The sequence below is a fragment of the Vitis riparia genome, chromosome 5 (assembly GCF_004353265.1).
Source record: "Vitis riparia cultivar Riparia Gloire de Montpellier isolate 1030 chromosome 5, EGFV_Vit.rip_1.0, whole genome shotgun sequence".
Classification (NCBI taxonomy): Eukaryota; Viridiplantae; Streptophyta; class Magnoliopsida; order Vitales; family Vitaceae; genus Vitis; species Vitis riparia.
The window spans coordinates 2,684,835-2,706,112 of NC_048435.1; the positions used below are offsets into that span (position 1 = coordinate 2,684,835).

The 21,278-nt window shown below is 34.7% G+C and overlaps 3 protein-coding genes across 3 annotated transcripts; 2 read left to right on the plus strand and 1 right to left on the minus strand.

Moving 5' to 3' along the window:
• Window positions 1–3,594: 3,594 nt before the first annotated feature.
• Window positions 3,595–4,198, plus strand: LOC117914945 (flowering-promoting factor 1-like protein 3). The gene has a single exon (XM_034830470.1). The coding sequence runs from the start codon at window positions 3,635–3,637 to the stop codon at window positions 3,956–3,958; it is 324 nt and encodes a 107-aa protein (XP_034686361.1). The 5' UTR covers window positions 3,595–3,634; the 3' UTR covers window positions 3,959–4,198.
• Window positions 4,199–11,239: 7,041 nt separating this feature from the next.
• LOC117913789 (vesicle-associated membrane protein 724) lies at window positions 11,240–14,938 on the minus strand. The gene is made up of 5 exons (XM_034828830.1): window positions 14,535–14,938; window positions 13,145–13,286; window positions 12,909–13,029; window positions 11,881–11,943; window positions 11,240–11,774 (listed from the first exon to the last, which is right to left on the minus strand). The coding sequence occupies exons 1-5, from the start codon at window positions 14,722–14,724 to the stop codon at window positions 11,625–11,627; spliced, it is 666 nt and encodes a 221-aa protein (XP_034684721.1). The 5' UTR covers window positions 14,725–14,938; the 3' UTR covers window positions 11,240–11,624.
• Window positions 14,939–16,056: 1,118 nt separating this feature from the next.
• LOC117914016 lies at window positions 16,057–19,755 on the plus strand. The gene is made up of 7 exons (XM_034829166.1): window positions 16,057–16,284; window positions 16,599–16,637; window positions 16,975–17,028; window positions 17,134–17,187; window positions 19,074–19,127; window positions 19,208–19,279; window positions 19,398–19,755. The coding sequence occupies exons 1-7, from the start codon at window positions 16,231–16,233 to the stop codon at window positions 19,524–19,526; spliced, it is 456 nt and encodes a 151-aa protein (XP_034685057.1). The 5' UTR covers window positions 16,057–16,230; the 3' UTR covers window positions 19,527–19,755.
• Window positions 19,756–21,278: the final 1,523 nt, after the last annotated feature.

Genomic DNA, 21,278 nt, shown 5'->3' on the forward strand with positions numbered 1-21,278 from the left:
CAAAGTAAATGGCCTCATCGCGTGGTTTCTAATCAAAGCAAAGCAAAGCAAAGCATAATCTTGGTAAATAGATAATCACATGCATCATCCCCTTTCCCTTTAGCTTTAGCCTTAATATTCCATTTGTCTTCTCCATAAAATACCATTGAAAATTACTGCTTAGCTTTAAGAACCCCAATTGAATTTTTCTCACATTAATTAACTAGTATATGGAGAATAATTTCGTACACTATGGGGGGGGACCCTTTGGTAATTAATTTAAATTGAAGATACCCCACTAATTATATGTTATTAATTCGGGATTAAGATGAGAAAATAAATATAAACCTTTTGTATTAATCAGCTAGAACTATATATGGGGGTCGAATCTCGATTTAAACCAACAGTGCTTTTTATATAAAATTAATTATACGGATTAAGACGAACGGAAATGAGATTTAGGGGGAAAACATCTAGTTTAGGAGGATACCAATAATTGGCTTTAGTGATTAGGATGGATCGATGCTTTGCCTGTAAAAGATGAGGTTAATATGAAAAGGCATATGGAGTTGAAAAGATGTTACAAAGTATATGTTTGATTAAATATAGGACTAGGATTTTGGCTTTTCTAAGAAATGATCACATGGGGGTGGTGGTATGTTGATGGGTGAGAGTGCTTCCATTGACGTGGAGCCCCCACTCTTCAATGATTCTCACCTTGATCTTGGATTAAAGCAAAGCATGTTGGAAAAGGTGGTCGGATTGGACCTCATCAAATGTTCCCTACTCCCAACTTTATATCAATTTTTGTTTTTTCAACAATTTAACCCATATATCCATCTGGCATCTCTCCTCCAACCCTAGTCCGGATTTGGATATAGGGAGAATCATCCATGTCTGAGGTGGACAGTGTGTATGGGGTGGTAATGATCGAGTTTCCACCTCACTGTCCCCGTCATTCTCAACATACTTCCAATTTTTTCCATATGCTGTCTGTGACTCATCATCTCTCCTTATTCATGGACTCTTTGAAAATTGAAGCTAACATCTTCTTCTCTGATGAAAACTCCCTAATCCCAATCTATTCTAACTCTTAGGTTCTTTGTAATCTAATCCTCACAGAATAATTCTCCTTCAACCCTTTAGAACTATGACGTAAGGAAGAGCGTAATCGAATACATGCATCAAATCATGGTATGTATTAAACACAATTCTATTCTATTTATCATAAGAATTCATTTTTCGGGTTTAGAATTTAGGGGGTTTAAGGTATGAAGGGGTGGAGTTCAAAAGAATGGATAGATGGATACACAAGGTTCTGGAAAGAAGTAGAATTCCAACCAACATTGGATGGGTAGCGAGTGGGCAGAGAGGAATGCAGGTAGAGTGGGAAAATTTTGATCAGAAAGGGTGAATGGGGTGGTCCAAAGACAAGATTGAGAGGAATTTGGAGAGAAGGTGACAGATGAGAGCAGAAGTAAGGATAGATCTTTGTCAAGAGAGAAAGAGAGGGAAGGTGGGTTAGGTCTCAATCAGGAGGACCATGGTGTCAAGAGGAGGGGAGTCACAAAATCTAGAAGAGCTGCGACCATGGTGCTGCTTAAAAGAGAAACTGTATTTGGTAGAGGGCTACATTAAATGCATCACCTTTGGGCTTTGTTTGGGTGCTGGGAATCCCAGGCCACCATCCCAGCTTCCCACTACTTTTACAAACTTTTGAACTTGTTGAATGCTTGCTTCCTCATCATCTTACATCTTTCGTACACATTCCCCATTTGTCAGCTTTTTGTGGGCAATCCCTGAACTAAAATTAACTCACAGAAGAATGAGAAAACAAAGCCTTCCACCATATATATTCACTAGTCTCTCTTACATTAAAATCTTTATTTTCAAAGGCTTTGGCCTCAGTGGGTTCAAGTATAGACATATTAGTGTTCTCTAACTTGATTTAGATCACTTTTGACTTTGAAAGCATAATCATCTACTAAAACCCAATTCATTTTTTTTAAAAAAAAATAATAATATTAGATGATGATCTTCCCATGGTGTTGAGACTTGAGAGAAAAGTTGTGTTGATGTGGAAGAGTATGAAAATATTATTGTTAATTTAAATTAATAATAAAATTGGGCTGCCTTGCACTGCTTTGTGGTTGGAAGTGACTTTGAACTTGGACTTGTTGAAAAGCTAGTGTAAAGTGATGCAGCTTCTGCCTACTTGTGTTGGACCTAGCATCCTTACACCTGGCTGCCTGCATACCTACTCGGATAAATTCAAACCCATGTCTTTCATTTGCCTCGGATTTCCATTTCATTTCCCCCTTCTTCCATCAGATTTGCTACTTAAATGGATATTTGTAACATAAACCTTATCCCATTGTCTTAATCTTTGAATTTCTAGCCTGTTACAGAAAAAAGCTGAGCTCCAAGCCTCCAATCCCAATCCCCAGTACCACCCACATTTCATTCGCATAAAAATATACCTTTCAAGTCATGTCCTTTTCCACAATTGAAGTACATAAATCTCTTTCACGCCATTAATCAGACAAATATTCATGAGTCTTTTAGTTTGATGCAATTCTCACTGGGCTCAGAGGCACTTTCCAAGTGTCGGTAAGCCAATCCCACGTGGGGCTACATCCCCATCGAACAACACACACCCAACAAACAACCATCCTTTTAGATGCATGCCCAATGCTTCACATTCACTCTTTACTCTAATTTCAACAATTTTACATTAAAGTTTGTGGGATTTGGCATTTGGCCGGGGTGAATGGTCAAGAGTAGTTAGGCGAAGTCCATGTAAAATTAAAGAATTTAAAGAAGCGGACCAACAACCAAAATAAATAAATCCATTGAGAATCCATCACTTTCAGTTTTGGTCCCACGCCCACTACACAGTTCCTTGAATTTTCAGCTCAATTCCCATTCACAAGCTTTGGAAAAGTCATTCTACCTTTACCCATCATCCATCCCACAAAGCTTGATTCCATGACCATTCAACTCCAGTTGATCATTTTCCCACATTTTCTCTCCTCAACCCATGAAAATTTTCCCTACAAACCTTACTATACAAATATATTTCACGTAAATGAAAAGATAGAAGAAGTATATGTATGTATCCTCTTGGATTAATGTTTTTAGTTAATAGCTAGGGATTGATATATATGTAATCCATAGTGCTTAAATTGTGATGGGTATCCCATGAAAATGGATGTGTGTATAAATATGAGTCATTTTCCGGGAAACCTTTCTAGAAAAGTCTCAATCTTAATTTTTTTCCTCTAATCAAAAGATTCCCATAGTGGGGAAAAGACTTACATAAAAGAAACCGGATTCTCTTCAATCCGATTATGCCCACATAGGTTTTTCGTGTGTCCCAAACACTCTGACCCAGTTTGTGTCCTTGGACTCTCCCTCCATGGACCCCCCACAATTCCCACCTACATCCATATCCAAACACCCCCCAATTCCTCTCCACACCACCTTATTACTATCATTATTATTATTATTATTATTATTATTATTATTATTATTGTGATTATCACATATTCAATCCTCCCTTTCACCTATATATATACACTACTCCCCCCCTTCTCTTCTCAACCCCACCTCCATTCTCAAATCTCACACTCATATCTTCTCTTCCCCAGCTAAAATGTCCGGTGTTTGGGTCTTCAAAAACGGCGTGGTTCGACTGGAGAACCCTGGTGGGGACTCGTTGCAGGGGTCCGGTGGTCGTCGTAAAGTGCTGATTCACACACCTACTAATGAAGTGATCACATCTTATGCCATGCTTGAAAGGAAGCTTTCTTCTCTTGGGTGGGAGAGGTACTATGATGATCCTGAGCTCCTTCAGTTCCACAAAAGGTCCACAGTTCACCTCATCTCCCTCCCCAAGGACTTTGGCAAGTTCAAGTCCATGCACATGTTCGATATCGTCGTCAAGAATCGAAATATATTTGAAGTTAGGGACATGTAGCGGTGTATGTGTCTGTCATGGTTTCCTCACTCTTTTTTTTTTTTTTTTCTTTTTCCCTTCTTATTCAATCTTCGTTTGGGTGTTTCTACTTCTGTTTTTTGCTAGCTTGTTTTCATGTACTCAAAAACTGAATTTGAAATAGGGAAAGCTAATGCAGTCAAGGGAGGGTTTGCAGTGGATGGCTATGTAAATTACAAGATTGGTTTTGCAATGAAAATTGGATTTCCTGTGTGTTTACAAGGCATTTTTCTATTTACTTGGGTAAATTAAGGGGTTGATGACATGGGAATTTAGGGTCCAACGTGGCGGTTTCATGTCATGCATGATTGAATTTTTTGACCCAATAAAGTAAGATGATCTCATGCAGTGAATTCTGGGAATCTGTTAATAGCAAGTTTTAGTATTCCTGCCCAATTTGTAAGGAGAAATTGTGGATTGTAGTGGGGGGTGGGGAAAGTAGGGTTAGAGAGACTTGGTGGGAAAGGACAGATGCCAATGGGAAATGAGCATCTCTCTTGACATATAGGACAGAAGTCAGGGTTATCTTCAAGTATCTATCTAAACTTAGCTTGGATATTGCAAGTGTGTGTATATATATATGTGTAGAATCACCCTTTTCCTTTTCCAAAAAGAGAAAAAAGACAATTTTTACAGCTCAAGTGTCATCTCTGACAATGCCCCAAATAACAGGAGGACCCCCTTCAATTTTGGGGTGGAGTAGGCAATTCTTCTTCTTCTTCTTCTTCTCCTTCTTCTTCTTCTAAGTTGATTGTCTTTGATTAGACTTCAATGATCCAGGTTAATTTTAATAATAAAAAAAAAATGAAGTTTAGAATCTGGGATTTGTGGGATTAATTTAGGGTTTTCTTTTCCTACATTTTCCTGCTTGCCAAGCAAAATATGAAGACAAACTGGAAGATATTTTTCCCTGACAACATCAGTGAAAAATCTAGAGAAGCAGCTGGCTCTTTAGTGGTCCTAGGGCAAAGTCAAAATTCAGCCTTAAAACTGAGATTGTTATTTGAGTGTAAAATGGCTGATTAATTAATTCTAGACTCTCATCTTATATCACATTCAACTGATCAACTTCAACAATCAAGAAAATAAAATCCCTAAACGATAGAAAATTTAAATGGAAGTTCAGCTGTATATACCACATCCTCAAGCCATACATATAAGATGCTTCCATAAAAATTCAAGGTTTTGATGAACTCCATCAATTCTGTATCATCTTAGGGTTTTAGGAAAATAAGTTGGCCAATCACACCTCATTAATTCATTGCAAATTATGGCAAAGCAGTCTGATTAACCGATACATTCATCATCTAACCGAATCGAGATTTTATTTCTAATGAAACATATGGATTAGAGCTTAAACATTTATATCGAAAATGGAAAAAAATAATAATAATTTAGTGTCACCATCTTGAAGAAAACTAGTGGTACCTGTCCTTGATATAAAAATGGCATTCACTTGGCTGAAATGGGACCCTGCAATTGAATGAAGTTTCCCGGAAAATGAAAGAGGTTAGTTAGAAGTTAATCAATGACAAGTTCATCTCTGACTTGTGGAATCAATGAAGGTCTCCCTTATCCCATACAACCCTTCTAAATGCAGGTCACTTGTACCCAAGTAATAAGGACATTGGTCCTAACAATGTCTCAAGGGAAAGAGACCCTCAAAGTTTCATTATATGTCATGGTTTTGTATTGAATTAGTCTTACTATATATGTTAGTAATTAATAAGAGATAAGGTTTCGATATCGGTTTTTTAATCAAGATTACCCGATAATTTTATTAAAGGTTATTTTGATGATTTGATTTATGTTAAATTCTTAATCCAAATTCTAAGAGAGTTGAAGGTGATCAAACCAAATTGGAGAATTTACCTAGAGGATGTTTGGAAACATGCATGCATGAATATTTTTCAAGGGAATGACTTCTAATTCCCATTACACAAATTCTACAAAATCATCTTCACATGTCGTATGTATGAAAAGGTAGTTAGAATATGCATTCTCTATCAATTATCATAATGAGGTGATTTGGACTTCTCTATCTAGGAGAGAAGATGATAAAGACTCTTGTCTGCTAGACTGCCACATTTCCTTAATGTCTAGCATCTTTGCCCTTTTCAAACATATTCTATTTTCTTTTATATGTATATATATATGATGTTATTATTAAAATTACTTTATCCTTTTAGGATAAGTTCAAACAAACGTAAATGGATGATGCTAGGTTTTCTAAAATACTAATCCAAAGGACTTCTGTCATACGTATTTTAAAGTTACAAGAACTTATAAACTCAAAACAAACAATATCTATACATTCTTGTAAACTCAAAACAAACAGTACATTTGAATTAAGCTCTAGCTATGTGTATTGGAGTTTAGTAGTACTTCATGAGTGATCATGGGACAACAAGGAGATCATACCTTGGAGAGGGTGAATATATATAAGACTTTTCATCTTTTGACACTTGCATATAAGAGATAAGAGATTACTCCAAAAAATATTGAGTTAGGCATATCCATACATGATTATGGGATGGTGACAAAAACACTTAAAAGACCATACCTTTTTGTCTATCAAAGAATCAAAACCAGAAAAAGCATTTTGATGGATTAATTAATATCCATGATATATATTCATACTTTTCAGAATAACTTATATTGTATTGAAGGGCTGTGCATGCATGTAAAAGGTTGGAGAGGATATGAGATGAGGAAGATGAGGGCATGCATGCAAGAATACAAAGGACATGTGATTGAAAGGTTGGAATGATCCATGGAAACCCAAATGGCAGTCATATATGAACCCTAAACATGAACTGACCAAGTGCAATATTTTGGCAGTTGGCACTTGGCAGTGAGTGGTGTGGATAAGAGTCTTATCAACACGTGTCAAAAATTGAAAGCCCATTAAAAAAGGAGGTGTAGTTCTTTCATAGTCATGCCAGTCCAAGCCCATTCCTCCCTTGAATGGGCTCCAATGTATGCTTGCTTTGTCACTTAACTGTCAAGTTGTTCACTTCCCACTCTTTTCTTCTAAAGAGGGAGAAATTGAGCTCAAATCATAAAAAAAAAACTGATGGGAGAAGAGAACAAGCCTCCTTCTTCTCCTCCATCCTATCCACAAGGCATGGGGCAAGAGAGATCCTCTTTTGTCTTCTCATGAGTTTGATTTTGATGGCCACAGCTTTTGTCTCATGATCACTCTTCCCATATATGTATATATAAATAATGAGCTTGGCTTCATCTTCATTGCTCTCATCCTTTTTTGTATTTTTCTTCCCAATAAAACAATTGGGTCACCTTTGATTTTTCAATAAGTCAAGTTATGACATGTCAAATTGGACTTTTTGATCAACCATATCCAAATAAAATGGAATAATTTAAAAATTATGATTTCTCTTTTCAAGTTTTAACAACATTCATAAATATCGAATAACCCTTTTTTATAAGAGTCAAGAACCTTTTCTTTTAAATCATGTCACCGTGTTACATGTGATCGTGTTTTAAAGTTTTAAAGTGTCAATATATATCGTAGTGGATAACATGTACACAAGCCATCAAAAACCATATTCAATTATTTGAAAACATTTAGTATCGAATTAATAAAGAAAAAGAAAGAATAAGGCTCGACCCATGATCTCATAGTTTATAATTTAAAATTTTTTGGATTGTAAGGTTAAGGAATTGTTCTTCAACTCACAAAAATTCCATTAGACATTCATTTGCCACAATATTTATTTAATTTTCCTCCATTGACAGAAATCACTTTAATGTCGCTTTATTCTACCTAATCATATTACTCCAAGTGGAAGTTAGAATTTAGAAGAATGTTTAGTTGGAACCCATTAACAAAGCGGCAAAGTGATAACCAAGTCTTAAATCTTAAAAATTGGATTAATAAGAGCCAAGGTTCTTGGAGAATCCATTAAAACAGTAGGATCTAATTCCACATCCATTTCATGGTCATTCTTGATGGATTTTGCTTTTAGAGCTCAAATTCTCACAATATTTAAAGTTAATTAGCATAATATATACCTAAAAATTTCGGTAAATTTTGTTATACCCACCCAAAACCATTAAATAATAATGGAGAATAATGGATAATGTACAAATAATGACAACAAAAAATTAAAAATAATAAAATAAATTTGAAACCATACTTTCCAAAATGGGGATTCCATCCATCTCTTTCAATGAGATGCTTCAAAGGATTGTTAAATTTCCACACAAGAAAACAAAATCACTTTTAAAAGAAAACCCTTCAAAGAGGGCAAGGACATATAAATATTCATATTCTTCAAAGAGTTTCTAGGGTTGATGGCTTGATGCACATATGTTCTAGATTCTTCTATTTTAAAAACCTTGGTGAAAGGAGGCTATAATATTCTTGTAAGAATGAGTGCTCTTTCCGGCGCCCACCTTAATTTCATGGGGCTCAAGTCTCCCTCAGGGCTTCAACCTCTACGTGAAAGTTGGTGTACTACTACATTAATCTAAAGAAAAAACTAAAAAGGAAGTGTAAAAGCTTTAGTGTGGTTGGCAAGCCATGACTTTGTGATGCTTATAAGTTATAAACTAGTGAATATAGGGCCCTCTTCCCATCATTTTACCAAGGCACATGCAATGCAAATTAAATCCAAGTTTTAAACTCCATGTTCGAATAGACATGTTGTGTATGCTTTGAAAATTATATTACTATAGCTTATGTTTGCTTTCTTGGAAATTTAAAAGACATAAAGGAAAGAAAATAAAAAGAAAAAGTATTGAGAAAAAAAATAGATTTAAAGTTTAATAAATAATATTTTTTTATTATTCTCAACTTGATTTTTTCTTCTTTTATGTAAAGATTATCATAATAAAATCAAATATGAAAACAATTATTTTTTAATATTTTTATTTTTATTTTTTAGTGTTTATCCATATCAAAAAGTACCAAGCAAAGAAAAATAATGCAAGGAAAATGATTTTTTTTAATCTTATGTTTGGTTTTATTATGAAGAAAATCAAATATAATTAAAAATAGATAAAATTTTATATATTTAAATTTTTTTAATTTTCACTTTAAAAAAATAATTAAAATGAGTTTGAATTAGTATATAAAACTAATTTCTTACTTTTAAATTTTATTTTTCTTTCTACTTTTTCTCTTTTTTTTTCCTTACATTTTTGTTAGATTTTTTGAAAACTAAACATAACCTCTTAAAAATCAAACATAATTGTAATTATTTGAATGGTTGAAAAGTAGGATAAATGTTGAGAAATTAGAAAGGGCATGTATGATCAATAGGGTAAAATGCCTTTACAATATCATCTTCTTTGGATCTTATTTTAAAAAAATATAAAATTAATAGTCAAATATCGTGCATAAAACTTTAAAATATCTCGAGGGTTAAAGGCTCATTACTCATTCTTTCCATTTTTCAAAGTCCAATCTTCCCTCCTTGTTCTTACTGGTTGGCCAAAGAGACGTAAGTTCCAAAAAGAAGTATTGAAATATAGGAATAGGGTTAGGCTTTTGAAAGAGTGGTGATGATGAATGATGGTAATTAACTTTGTGTCAACATTGTCAAGCAATTAGCCAATAGCCCCATGTGGACCACACTACAATAATGTTGTCGGTCCAAGCCTGAAGTTCTGGTAGGTAGAGGTGGGAGCCTTTTGTGAGTTGCAATGGAACCACATTTTCAAAGTTCTAGACCAACAATTATAGGCCAGCTGATCTTTTCAGGGTAGGAAATTAGGAAATTTATTACCACTTTGGACAAGGAGCCTTGCTGCCACCCAATATGGAATTTTATTTTGAATGGTAGGTTGTAAAATTCTACTAGCATTGTTGGGGAAGGTTGCTTGGCTTGGGCTGCAACATGACCAAACCTGTTTGCTCTAGTCCTTGGCCCAATTTTCATTCCTGAGGTTCTCTATTAGTTCAAGGAGAAGTGTGGCTTGGTGGAATCCAAATTTGTAAAATTCAAAACTTAATATATTCAACTCAAACTTAATGTTCTTCCTTCTCCACCTAGGGTAGTAGTAGAATGTTCCAAGGATTGGGGCTAGGGCTAAGAATGGTATGTATCGATTCCTTCTTTTGGCATGCTCCATTTCATGATTGATAGAAAAATGTTTGCCAAATGATAGGGTAATTAAACTAAAAGAAAAACAATCATGTTTTGCTACCATATCGGACTTGGATTATACTACATTAAAGGATTTTTAACGGTCTATTTTGATTAACCTTACAATAAAGTTGGTTCTTTTGAAATAGGATAGTGCAAGTTTAACCGAAAATAAATTTAAAAAGAAGTCATATTCCTCAAAATCTTGATTCTAAAATAATTCAAGTTTCATAAACCCTTAGATTAAAAGAAATGTTTTACAAATTCGAGTTTATTTATTTATTTATGTTTGTGTTTGTTAATAACTGCATCACCTTATTTCCAAACGTGATCAAATTATTCTCCAAAGACTAAGTTACATCCCATTGTGAGGTTGAGATTAGTCCCTGCCTGTGGCAAGTTTCTTTCCAAACGTGACCAAAGTACTCCCTCAGTCATATCATGCCAGAATTGCAGCCCATAGGAATCCCTACCCTCAATTTTATCTTTTGAGGAAAACCCTTTCCCATAAGCTTATGGGATGGGCTGACCCGTAAGCCAGAATTGAGGCATCAGCTTTCCACCTGTCACAGATATAAGCAAAGACAATGGGACAGACAGAATTGCATGACAACACAAACTTGGCTGTGGGTGGAAGACATTAGATGTACTTTCCCATCTCATGCTTAATTTTCTTTGCAACCCTCAAATGTCTTATCATGCTCAAAGTCCTGTCCCATACATTGCACTCTCAAGAACTAGCTGATCTATTCCTGAGCTCAAAAATAAAATAAAAAAACGAGGGAGAAAAAAATAAGGATTTTGAGTGACCAAGAGTGGTCAAGAGTGGTAGACAGTTATTAATGTGTTTTCCTGTGTTTGAAAAACAAGTGCCCAAGGATCTTTTCTAGATCCAACAATTAGGCATTGACACATTTTTTTGGATACTGACCAGAGAACACCAATGGACACCACCATTTTCGAATAACCAGTCGTACAAAAGCAACAGACATTAGAATGATCTCTTGCATGCTACACAGTTTCAAACTATGTGGGGTATCTCCCATTGTGTGGTCAGGCATAGAAGTTGGTATGGAACAAAGGATTTAAGAAAAAGATGGAAGATCTAAAGAAAGCAGAGATGGCACTGGGTAGGGGGCAAACAAAAACATTGATGATCACTCAGAGAAATTCAGTTAATAATGGAGTATCATATGAGCAGATCCAGGGAACTTGGTCCCTCTAGAAGAGATGTACTTGGGAGTTGGTCCGACGAGTTTTTTGAACATCTGGAGGATTATTATTGAACATTGCACAAGGATACTGTTTATTTCTGTTGTAAAATTTAAGCACAAGAACAAGATATCACTTTCACTACACCTGAAAAGCTCTCTTCCTTTCTCCCCCTGTTTCTCATGAAGTTTCAATGACTCCCCAAAATCGCAAACCCTTCTGATGAGGTAACAATCCTCTGCTCTACTCAAATCTTTGAAAATTGAAACTCTTACACTTTGTTGAATCTTGACTGGTCTGTCTAATTGTGTGCTGGAGAATCACTAGTTGGAGCAATTAAATCCATGGCAAATAGAAACCCAGATTACCAGGGCAAGGATCAATAAGATTCCAAGAACAACCAACTTTATTTTCATGTTTTGAAACCACATCTTCCGTCGGACTTGTGACCCTTGTTTCTTGAACTGCTGGGCCTGAAAATGCCAGTCAAGAATGATTATTCTATACATGTTAGCTGGTGCACGAGCACGCACATATATTAAAGTGATTGAAGTGCTCATCTCCTGCAGGTCAACCTACCTGTGAACGCAGATCTTCAGTCTTGTCAGCAAGAATTGTTAGGTTCTCACCTCTCTCAAGAGTCTGAAAGGCATATACAGTGTCAAATAAATATGAAATTTTCAACTTAATACTAATTTACACTGGTCCTGATGCAACAGAGCTTTAAATGATACCATTAAAAAAAACAGGATTGATCATATATATATATGTGTCTGCATAGCCAGCATATGAACAAAATTGTTAAATGAAAGGAAGTACTAGTTCATTGTGCCATCAAATTTATGCAATAGATTAGTTTTCTTCCAATTGTGATGTCAACTGCCAATTCTACTTCAGGCCTTGAGTTGTAGATACATTTTACTAAGCTTTCATTTTTAGTAAATAAGATGGCCATTCACTCAATTAAAATGGCTAGATCAACGTTCAGTGGTTCTACGACACCCCTCTGGAATAATTTTTTTGGAATATATAGAGCATAGACAATATGATAACTGCACTGAATTTCATTTATACTGGTCCACTCACCATACACTGTCAAGTTTTAATTTGATTGCAACCAATGGATAACTCCTACTTGGTTCTCTAGCTACTCTTTATTAAACCCTTTCCATGGAGAATACAATTTTTCACAAAACCGAGTATCAGAGTGCATCATTCCAAATTTGGGCTTTCATTAGACTCCATACAACAAAAAATACCCAACCAATTTTTTCTTCTCATCTTTTTTTTTTTTTTGATAGACAAAAGCTTGTATTAAGAGATGCCAAAAAAAAAGGTGGTGCACCCAACGCATACAAGCAGTATACTATCTTCACTTTCATTTTTCCTGAAAACACTAGATCACAAGCAAAACCAGGGTGTTAGGGATACTCAATTCTCTAACTGTCATTGCAATTTTTAGATGAATGATGAAGCAAATAGTGCAGGAGCAAGGAAAAGCAAATGAATCAAGGGATGAAATACCATGACAAAAGTTGACCAGATGAACAATATTTAAAAGATGCCTACCATTTTTTAATTTTTTTTCCAAACATGTTTTGACATACCTTGTCAATATTCTCCAACATAATACTTTTAACTTCAGAAACTTGAGCCTTCACTTTTAACAGTTTTTCTATCTCTTCAGCATGGTCAATGATATACTGCATGTGCTCTTTCATAATTGGTCTGTATCATTAGAAGTCGTGGTATTGTCATTAGTTACTTCTTTCAACAAATTCTCATTCATATACACAAAGATATCAAAATATCATCCTCGAGAATATTTCTCAAATTAACATACCCAAAATCCTTGTTGAGACTTTTGGCAGTTGCCGTGTCTGCTTTACCTCCTCCATATCTTTTCTTAAAGTCTGCTTTCATACGTTCCAAAAATGCAATGGACACCTGCTTTCCAACAGATTCTTTGGCAACAACACAATAAGCTGCAAAATTTCAGAGAAAACGGATTCACATCAAGAGTGTAGACAGTGAAAAGCATTTCCTCCACTTTGGGCTTTAGAAAGAAGAAAATGGAAATGAAAGTTTCTATAATTAGTTCCATTTTCAAATTAGAGAATGGGAAGCATGGTAAGTCAAGCTTACAGTCATTGAATTGAGCATGCCTAAACTCATACTAGAATTCAACCAAAAAGGACAAGAAACATCGAATTGTAACAATCTATGGAAAAATATATCAGCAAAAAGCAACAAGGTGCTTGTAGTGCTTGTGAGCAATATAGATGGACTTACACAACATATAAGTGTACTTGTATGTGGGTATTGCAGGAGATTTATGACAATGATTATAATCATATTTAACTCATTCCAAATTTGAATAAATATGTACAACCACTAGATTAACCTCCAATGTCAAAACTATCAATCCAAACTGAAGTTCCACAGAAACCAAATGCCATCTGGCATGAACATTTATCACTGCTCAAGTAAATAAAATGTGAATATTGAATATGAAATGGCATTTCCAAGCATCCATAAAAGCTTAAGCTTCAAATCCCATCCAGTAATTGGGGATACCCCACCACCTACGATGCCCTCCCATGTCCTCCACTAGACTCTCCAGTATGTCCACCAACTACAATTTTTTGGCCCACATCACAGAGACTCAGAAACACATATTTAGTTGTCAGATTCCTCAAGTTCCTTCAACATCATTTCTCTGGGTACATTTTACATATAAATATCTCGCTTACAAACAATTTGGTTTCAACAAAAAATTGAACACATCAACAAAACAGCATTCCTATTATCGCGGGCACTCCTCTGTCCACGCACAAGAATACATGAATCTGACAGAATCTAACAGATAGTGCCATAATCTTGTAGTAATACTCCTAATCCAACTCCGAAGTCATCCAATATTGTTACAACACACTTTCAAACTTTCCATAAAACATATCTATTAATTATTCAGTATTCCTAGGGGATTTCGAATGAGTACATAGTTCCGACATTAAAGCAATGAAGGCCCATCAGAGATCACGAATTTCTCAACACAGAGAGTGGATCCAACTCAACTCCCCACAATTTGGAGTTGTAAGTTCAAATTTGAATAAAAAGAAACCGCAACAACCCCGGATCAGGAATGAAATCTTCAGTACCACTAAACCCTAAATGAGCTCAAGAAACAATGAAACTAAAAATTGAAAACTACGGAGAATTGATGGAGTTACCATAGCCGTCCTCAACGAGGAAATTGAAGGTGTGGTGATCGCAGTTGTAGGTGAATTTGTTGTTAGCGGACGGCAGCCTCTGGAGGCACTGAGTCGCAATTGCGGGAAAGTTGCCAGTGAACTCGGTGTACTCCGCCAATACCATCGTTCCTCTCGCCACGAAGCTGTATATAAACGATTCCTGACTCATCTTGTCTCTCACTCAGTCAACTCGGAAGCTACAGAGACTCGATCGGACAGCCGAGTGACCTCCACCTTCTTCGTCCTGCTTCTACCTCACCATTCCCCCGTGCTCCGTTTCGTTTGTTTCTTTGCGGAGAAGAAAGCATTTAGAAAAACGTCGTCGTTTTGGCTTCTTTTACAGCACAGAGCAAGCAAGGTGGAGCGAAGATGAGTGTAGAAACAGGCTTCTTCGACACTTCCCCATCGGCGCCGATTTTTTCTATTAATAAAAAATTAAATTAAAAGTAAAAGCAAATTCCAGATAAGCTAATTAAAATCTGTAATTATTAGTAATATCAAATGGCAATAATGCCCCTCTTTTATGTCGGGAAGTAGATGCTTCTTCTGAAATGTCAGGGGTAAATTAGGAATAGAAGGTAACTTAGACGCATAAATTTGTAATTATTAAAAAAGAGAAAGTAAAACAGCCGAAAATTGCGCTGCAGTGTCCACTTTATTTCTGTTTTTATATTCTTCTTTATTTATTATATATTAAATAATACGTATATTAATATTATTTTACTATATATTTTATATAAATTTTTTAACCATAAATTTAATTTTTCAATAAAAAATTATTCTGTAAAATAAATTATATAAAAAAAATAAAAAATTATAATACTTAATATATGCATATGTTACATCTTAATTTAGAATTACCATATTTTATATTTAATTAAATATAAAAAAATATAATATATTATCTTATTTCATCTTAATTAAATAAAATATAAGAATTAATTTGATAATTGTCTTAAAAAACAATTATGAAAAAATAGTTTTTTATTTTATTTTTATAAAATAAAAGTCTATTTAAAAATTTAAAATATTTTAATCTATTTTTAAATATATTTTAAAAATTATTTTTACATATAATGTTTTATTTTTAATATTCTATATGTTTATATAATTATTTTTTGCAATAATTTTCAAAAAATAAATTTTAATGGTTAAATACATTTTTTATATTTTTTATTATAAAAAACAAAAAACTCTTTTAAAAAATAGTTCTCAAGCTTTTAATATTTAAAAATTATTTAAGTAATTTATTTTTTATAACGTTTGAATTTAATAAGTGAGAGTTTCCATTGTGTTTTGGCCTCTTCCTTCAATTTGTCATAAATATAAAAATAAATAAATAAAAGAAAATTCAAAATTTTATATTTAAGGATTAATAATTAGAATATATAATGATTTATTTATTTATTTATTTAAACATAAATGATGTGTCGGTCCAGATCAGATCAGCAATTTCTCTCTAGTCCATGGCTTGAGATGCGTATGTTAAATTAAAGGCAGCAGGAGCGTGCTGACTGCAGGGTACTTTGCCGCCCAAACGGATATACCAAACTCAATTTTTGAAAATTGGGTCTCCTTGTATCATTTCAAACTTTATAATTTCATCAATTTCAGCTTCCACCTCAACGGCCTTGTGAAAACTCTCTCGAAGATTCCGAAACCCTAGAGCTCTTCCATGGCCAACTCCGATTCCACTCCTCCTCTTCCCGTCGTCGCTCCACTATCATCCGTAATCTTCTCACTATCTCTATCCATCCGTTTGGTTGCTGAGAAGCTCCAGGAAAACGAATCAGATTTTTTAAATCTGATGTTGTGAGTTCTTTTGGTTTACGATAGCTGAAGTGCTTTCCCATGCTTTCTCAGCAACCAAACGGATATTTACTTACTGAATCGGAGTCTCTCAACTTGGAATTGGAGTTTGTGTGCCGCGATCTGGTTTTCGGTTGTTTTGAATTTCAACTCCCCACTCGAGAGCTGTAATCTGAATCGAGCTGTCATGTTTCGATTTTTTTTTTTTTTATGATCTGTTTCTTTTGTTTGCAGAGGAAGGAAAATGTGACACCGATCGGCTCAAAAATCGCGGTATGTTTCGGGTTTTTAGGTCATATGTTGCTTCCTTTAACGCCTTTATTTATTACTTATTTATTTCGTTTTTCCCTCTATTTACTCGACGCTCCGTTTCGTTTCTGAGGAAGAGATGAAACCTACATTTTGAAATGTATGTTTTCGTTATTTTTGTTTCTTCAAAATAAAAATGGCAGGTCAATTATGCCAAATTGCTATATTAGGTAAGTTGGATTGAATATTATGTTGTTTTGGCTCATAAAGTCCTAAAACTACAAGCTTTTCTCAGAAATTAAATGGATCATAATAGGAAAAAAAATGCGATGTTCTCAAATACGAATATTTTTTTCATCAGGAATTAAGTGAATCAAGGACAGAGCTGCTTAGTAGAATTCAAGGGCTGAAACAGGTGAAATCAAAGAAAACTCCTCTTCGTAATAATGGCATTGATTAGTTATTCATTTTCTCATATATGATTTCATTTTGACCACAAGTGTTTGTATATCTCCTTTAGGACTTGCAAAGTTGGAGGTCAAAGTTGGACACTCAAGTTAAGGTCTACCGTGATGTAAGTTCTGGTTGTTTTGTATAAAATGCCTTCCCTAATTTTTCTTCTTATTTTATTGTATTTTATATTTGGAGATTGGGAGATTTGAATGTCCCAAATTGGGAAGCTTGTGTAGGCTGGTTCACTTATTCTTGAAACCGATTAGTTTTACACATCTGAATTCAATCCAGAATCAACTATAAGTACTTGCTTGAGTGATCTTCAAATGAGTTGGCTTTGGTTGTTATGTTCAAATTCAACTGGCCCGATTATAATCGTGAATTTCGATAAAATATGATGCATTAATTGCATTCAATGAGCTTGGGGTGAAAATCAGCTAGATTTATAGTTTGGTTAATGAATTTTGAATATTTACATTTCATTTAGAAACTTTTGGCATTTTCTTCAAAGTATCTATCCGGAATGCATCAAAGCACAAACTTTAAAATTATTCCCAAAATAGATATAATGTTAGACTGCATAGAGGTTACTATGTTCAACAAGTTAGGTAGCTGTAGAGCATAGAACTCTGGAATTTCTTTGTGGAAAAAAATGACTAGACAAAACAGTTTACTCACTTGTGAAGCTATGACTATTATCTTCAAATTGGCCTGGGGAAGAGTGAAGAAAACAAATCAGCACCTGTAGTATGCTGTAGATTAAATATGCGCCTGCAAATAATATGTAGAGAAGTACCTTATAGGACACTGAGAAAGGGATTCTTGTTTTAGTTTTGTTATTGCAGCTAAGTGTTAGTGACATCACCTGAGATTTCATGGGTAACTAGATTCTTAGAGGGACTAGTGTATATACCATGCATTTCATTTGTTGCCTTTTTGAGTAAGTGTCAGATGATATCAAGTGCATTATAAGATTACTGTGGTTGATTAATATTTAGATCTGTTGGGGAAGTTTTGCTGTGACAATGGAGTTTGGTGCTTGGAATGGATAAGGTGCAATATGTGGTGTTTAAGCAAAAAATGCAGCCACTGAAACTTCATACGGCTTGCAGCTTAAAATGATGGAATTTTCCAGCTTACATCCTAAATCATAATTCCAGCTTTTATGCATCAATCTTGGAATTTTCCAATCCATCCTTCGCAATTAAAAAACTCAAAATGAAAGTTGGGGCTTGGTGATTTCTGTCTATTAATTGCCAATATGCTTATAATTGCTGGAACGATAGGTCTTTCCATAAAACTATGTAATAGAGAGAAAAGCATAGAGACTATTGTTTGACATGGATATGAAATATCTGGTGTTTTGGCATTTTGAAAATTATAATATAATATGGTTATGCATGGAAAACTTGGTTTAGTTACTATATCCATTTTTACGTGGGATTTTCTTATTTCTTTAGCAATTTGGGTTTCTTGTTCATCTTTATATCCTTCAGCTAAGATTTAAGGCTTGTAGCACTGCCTCTACAGATAAAATAAGTGTCATCTCAAGAAAGTAACATTACATCAGACTAAAAAATTACTATACACTGAGCACTGTTCATTCAATTATTCACCTGAAAAGGTTTAGTCCAACAGTCTAAATTCTCATCATATTTCTTATTTTTTGACTTGATGCTCAGCCCCCTTTGTGTAAAATAGTTTCTTACAGGATATTGATGCATCCTAAATCTTTAGATTCAGAACAGATGCCATTTGATGCAGCTTGATTCACACTCCACTAAGAACTCCCACTATCTTTATGAAACAGTAGTTATCCTTATGTCTTCAACATTCTATCATTTTACTTTGTTGGATTTATTATGGTTAGAATTTCAATAACTTGATTATCTAACTTTACTTCAAGATGATGCCCATTATATGTTGTCAGAAGGTCAAAACATTTGTTCCCATCTCCATCAATGTTTGATTATTTATACTTCTGTTGCAATTGTTTCTTCCATATAGGAGCTTTCTGAACTCAAAAAATCACTCAATGGTGAAGTGGAGCAACTTCGATCAGTGAGTGCCACTCCTTTGGTAGTTTCTCTTGTTTGATTTTTTAAACATCATGTAATTTCATTTTATCTAAACATAACTAGGAATTTCAAGACCTAAGGACCACTCTTCAGCAGCAACAAGAGGATGTTACTGCAAGCCTAAGAAACTTGGGGGTAAGCTGTCTTCAACATATCTATCTTTTTGCTTCCCTTCTAGCTATTTCTTAGTATTATTATACACTTGCAGAAATAAATATTAGTGCCTAGTTTGATTCTTCGGAAACTTTTGCAGCTGCAGGATGTCTCAGGGGATGCTAAAGAGGTTCAAGATACTAAAGAGGCCGAAGATACCAAAGTTGACGCAAATTATAAGGAAGTTCAAGCTGCAGCCAAGGATAATGGTAAGGAAACTGAAAATTAGACAGGTTCTGCTTGGAGTATTCTTCATTTATTGTTAATGCTCCAGCAGGAGACAAGCCCCTGTGTGGATTTGTATTGTGAGCATTTTCCTATGTATTCGGTAAGTTAAAAGGGGAAGGTATTTCCTTGTTCTCCAGCAAAGGACAGAACTCTCATCTGAATTAGTTGCTGTGGAATTAGCACATGCTAGATTTTCTCTCAGAGAAACACTTTTTTTTAGCTTTTATTTTTATTTTTTCTTCTATTAGCGATATAAATGGGTCGTCAACATGTTCTTCATCCGAAACGGGTGGTGGGCATATTTCAGACCCATTCCTCAAAGCTTAAGGCTGGGCTCATAATCCGTTCTACATCTGAAAAGGCTTGGGCCTCGGGGCTCTCTTGGACTCTTCAGTTTCCATAAACTCAAATTCTAACTTTAAATTTTAAACTATTTTAAGTATGTAACTATAATAGCCTATCATTTCATGTAAGATTATTACATATATAAGCTATATTATTTAATTGTACAGTACAAGTACTAAATTATTCTCCCTTGAATATTTCTGACAATATAATGCAATAGCAACAATACTGACTGAAACATTCAGGTTGTCACAGGGCACTCTGTTCTCCATTATGGTTATTACACTTGTAGGTACTGAAGAAGTCTGACATCCAATATGCTCATTTATGTCATCCTTCGTTTTCAAAAGCATACAGTAAAAATTTTATTTGAGTGCGCAATAAAGTCACTAGTCAGATTTATTTGCTATAATCGTTACCAAAAGTAGCGTAAGGTTCCTTGTAACATAACATGCTTTTGGATAAATGATGAGGAGATTAGCATGTGCCTTTATGAAAAGGTGTAGAACCGCCGAGTGCCACCGGGTTCAGCTAACCACTCTTTGAATTCTCGTGTTAACTGCGTTATGCTTAATTAGTGAGACACTAGGGTCAGCTTTACTGGGAAACTTTTGAGTTTTCTCAGCACTGTCATAAGCCTTTAGAAGAATGTAAAAAGTAAAAAGCCTCTATTGAATGGTGAATCTTCTCCATCCCCTTGGGTTTCTTTGATGGTACTTGAAATTTAGATTTGAGATAGCATAAATGGTGAATAGTGGTTGCGCCTTTGATTTGAAATCTCATGCAAAAACCATAAAACATCTCTGACCACTCCTTTCAGCGGTAGTTGCATTTAGAACATGTAGGTTTGTTCATTAATGACCTTGTCAATCAGCAGTGGATGGCCTTCGCTTCCCAAGAAATTGATTTTCCATTTTGAAGACTGGATCCTGTTACATCTCATAAAGTTTCTTTACTCAGGTCAGTTTTTGAAAGTAAAGTACAAAGAGAATGATCATTATTAGAATTATTTTGTTTTAATTCCATGGATTTGCAGGTGATGCTGGAATTACCATGAAAGCATCAGTTGGCAGTAACACTCCGGTAAAAAATCATGGGTAGGGTGCAACAACTCGCTCTATCTAGATATTATTTGTTTTTGAGGTCTTCCGGATTTTAAAACGCGTTTATAGAATTACGATAAATTCATATTTATATAACGATAGAAACTTTTCCTGTTTGATGTGGAATGTCAAGGGAGATAAAAAACACTTTCATTTACAAGATGAAAAGCCATAAAATATTACACAATGACACACACCTGCCACTGTGACCCAATGGGTGGTGTGTTGCCTTCACTCCACTAGCCTTTTATAGGAAATAATGGTTTCTGAATACATGGTATCAGAAAATGAATTATTTTGCAGGC